Source organism: Plecotus auritus, assembly GCF_963455305.1.
Source record: "Plecotus auritus genome assembly, chromosome: 2".
In the NCBI taxonomy this organism is placed as follows: Eukaryota; Metazoa; Chordata; class Mammalia; order Chiroptera; family Vespertilionidae; genus Plecotus; species Plecotus auritus.
In genome coordinates, this window is record NC_137771.1 from 163,010,392 (window position 1) to 163,012,551 (window position 2,160).

A 2,160-nucleotide genomic window follows, 5' to 3' on the forward strand; every position below is an offset into this window, starting at 1 on the left:
TACCCAAGACTCAACTGAAAACATGGGTTTGAACTTACTCGCTAATTTCACTTAAACCTCAATCATGAAAATACTTTTGAACCCACCTGTGATGCAATGCCCAGGAAATACTGAAGGCAAATGGGTTGTCAAGGCTTCCGCCCCCACCCTATGTTGAGGTTATCAGCATCTCCAAATCAACGAACACTTCAATCTTTGTTCATAATTCCTAAACAATGTTGAGCGAGTCTTTGGACAAGATGAGAAACTGGAGAGCTGGGAAAGTCACCCTCCTGAATGCCTGTGAAGTTAGCAAGAGGAGGTCTGCATATACCCTGATGCTGAAGGCTTGGTTCAGAGAACACTAGCCAATGGAACTTTAAAACTTAAGAGATGTTCATTAGGTCCACCTGAGAGTGATACAGACTGGAGTTACTCAGTGAACTTTATATTTTAAACTCAGCCTGCCCAAAACTGAACATTCTCCCCAAATCTAATGAACATAATCATTGGTAAGGGGATGGGGGTGAAGAAGAAGTATGGCTAGTTCTGCAGAAAGTTTTGCTTCACCCACTCATACACAGAAACTGGTGTGGATGAAAAATGTTGTTACAACAATAGCTGAAACCCTCAAACATAGCTCTCTGAACTTCCTGGGAGTCAGCTGCTGGAGTATTTGGCTACAGGTTATCATACAGCTGTTGAGGCAAGGGATGCCAATATCCCACTAAGAGGGAACTTGCTCAGCCTGTTCTCACTGGCATGGTCCACCACACCTGCAGTGGAGCTGTAATAAGGAAGGTAATCTAGGCCCCATGTCTGTGGGGTGGGGGAAAAGGGGCACATGCATGAGTATTCTTTCCTGGGCAACTTTGGAAGATGTCCAGGCCAGGCTGTCTTTGAGCTTAGATTTCTCCCAGGACTATCTGGGGGCTCTAAGTTGGGGGGAAGGAAGTGGGCTTTTTTAGAGGGTTATAAGAGACCACTGTATTTAAATTGTTCCATGGAAAACATGTGTCCTGGTTCTTCCAGTCCCAGGTGCTTCAGGAGCCACAGGCCTTGGTGAAGATATGGATAAGTCCAAGAACCACACCACACACAACTAGTCCCGAGAATGGCATAGAACAGCATCAAGAAACCCCAATCACAAAGATATGACTCTCTTAAGGGGGGTGTACTCTAAGTTCCTAAGGAACATGTACTTTGCCAAGAATCACAACAAGAAAGACCTGGAGAAGATGCAGGCCAACAATGCCGAGGCCATGAGCGCATATGCCAAGGCTATGAAGACCCTCAGAAAGCCCAAGGAGTTCAAGCCCAAGACCCCAAAGGATGGCCATCACAAGCTCAGTCAACTTGCCTATATCACTCATCCCAAGCTTGGGAAACATGCTCGTACCCACATTGCCAAGGTTCTCAGGCTCTGCGGGCCAAAGTCCAAGGCCAAGATTCAAACCAGGCCCCAGACTGCAGCTACAGCTCAGGCTCAAGCTCTGGCTCCCAAAGGTGCCCATGCACCCATGAAAGCTGCACAGTGGAGGCCAATGTCTGCCAATGTGAGGACCAAAGGTCTGGTGTGACCCCTAGGCTGCTGCTATTTTTACAAACAAATCTGGGCAGGTTCTGTCAAAAAACATAAAACAAAACAAAATGTCCTAAAGAGTAATCTTACTGAAGCCAGAATTAAGTGACTGTTAGGTCAGATTTTTTTGAAATGAGAGGGTGGGTAGTCAGTGGTTGGAATCAGTGAGTTGTAGCCAGAATTTGAAAGTAAGCAGGGAGTCTCACTGTAAACTGGAACCAAGTGTAGCCTGTTTAAAATGCTAGGCCCTCATTCTTGGAAGCATGCAAATGTTCCTGTTCCCATACTGTGCTTAGCTGCCTACAGAGGATCCAAGGCACATTCTGGGACATCTTACCTTTTTTTTTAGGGATTGAATCCCCAGAACCCTCGAATTGAGCTCCAAGAGCTCTGATTTCAGGGACTTTCCAGTACCCAAGGAGTGCAAAGAAATGGAGAGTGAAACTTTAGGCCAAGAGTAATATTTTCTCTCATTATGATTGAAATGTGGAATATGTTCAGGTGAGAACACCAATAGAACCAAATAACCTTGTCCATCTGAAAAGGTTCCTACATATCTCATTGTTTGAAGTGAAGAACCCTATGTAATCCTTTTTTGT

The 2,160-nt window shown here is 45.2% G+C and overlaps 1 protein-coding gene across 1 annotated transcript; it reads left to right on the plus strand.

The window, feature by feature from the left end:
• Positions 1-1,175: 1,175 nt before the first annotated feature.
• LOC308241262 (large ribosomal subunit protein eL29-like) lies at positions 1,176-1,559 on the plus strand (the record flags this gene model as incomplete). Its single annotated transcript, XM_080654687.1, has 1 exon — positions 1,176-1,559. One exon carries the CDS (start codon positions 1,176-1,178, stop codon positions 1,557-1,559), a length of 384 nt encoding a protein of 127 aa, XP_080510813.1.
• Positions 1,560-2,160: the final 601 nt, after the last annotated feature.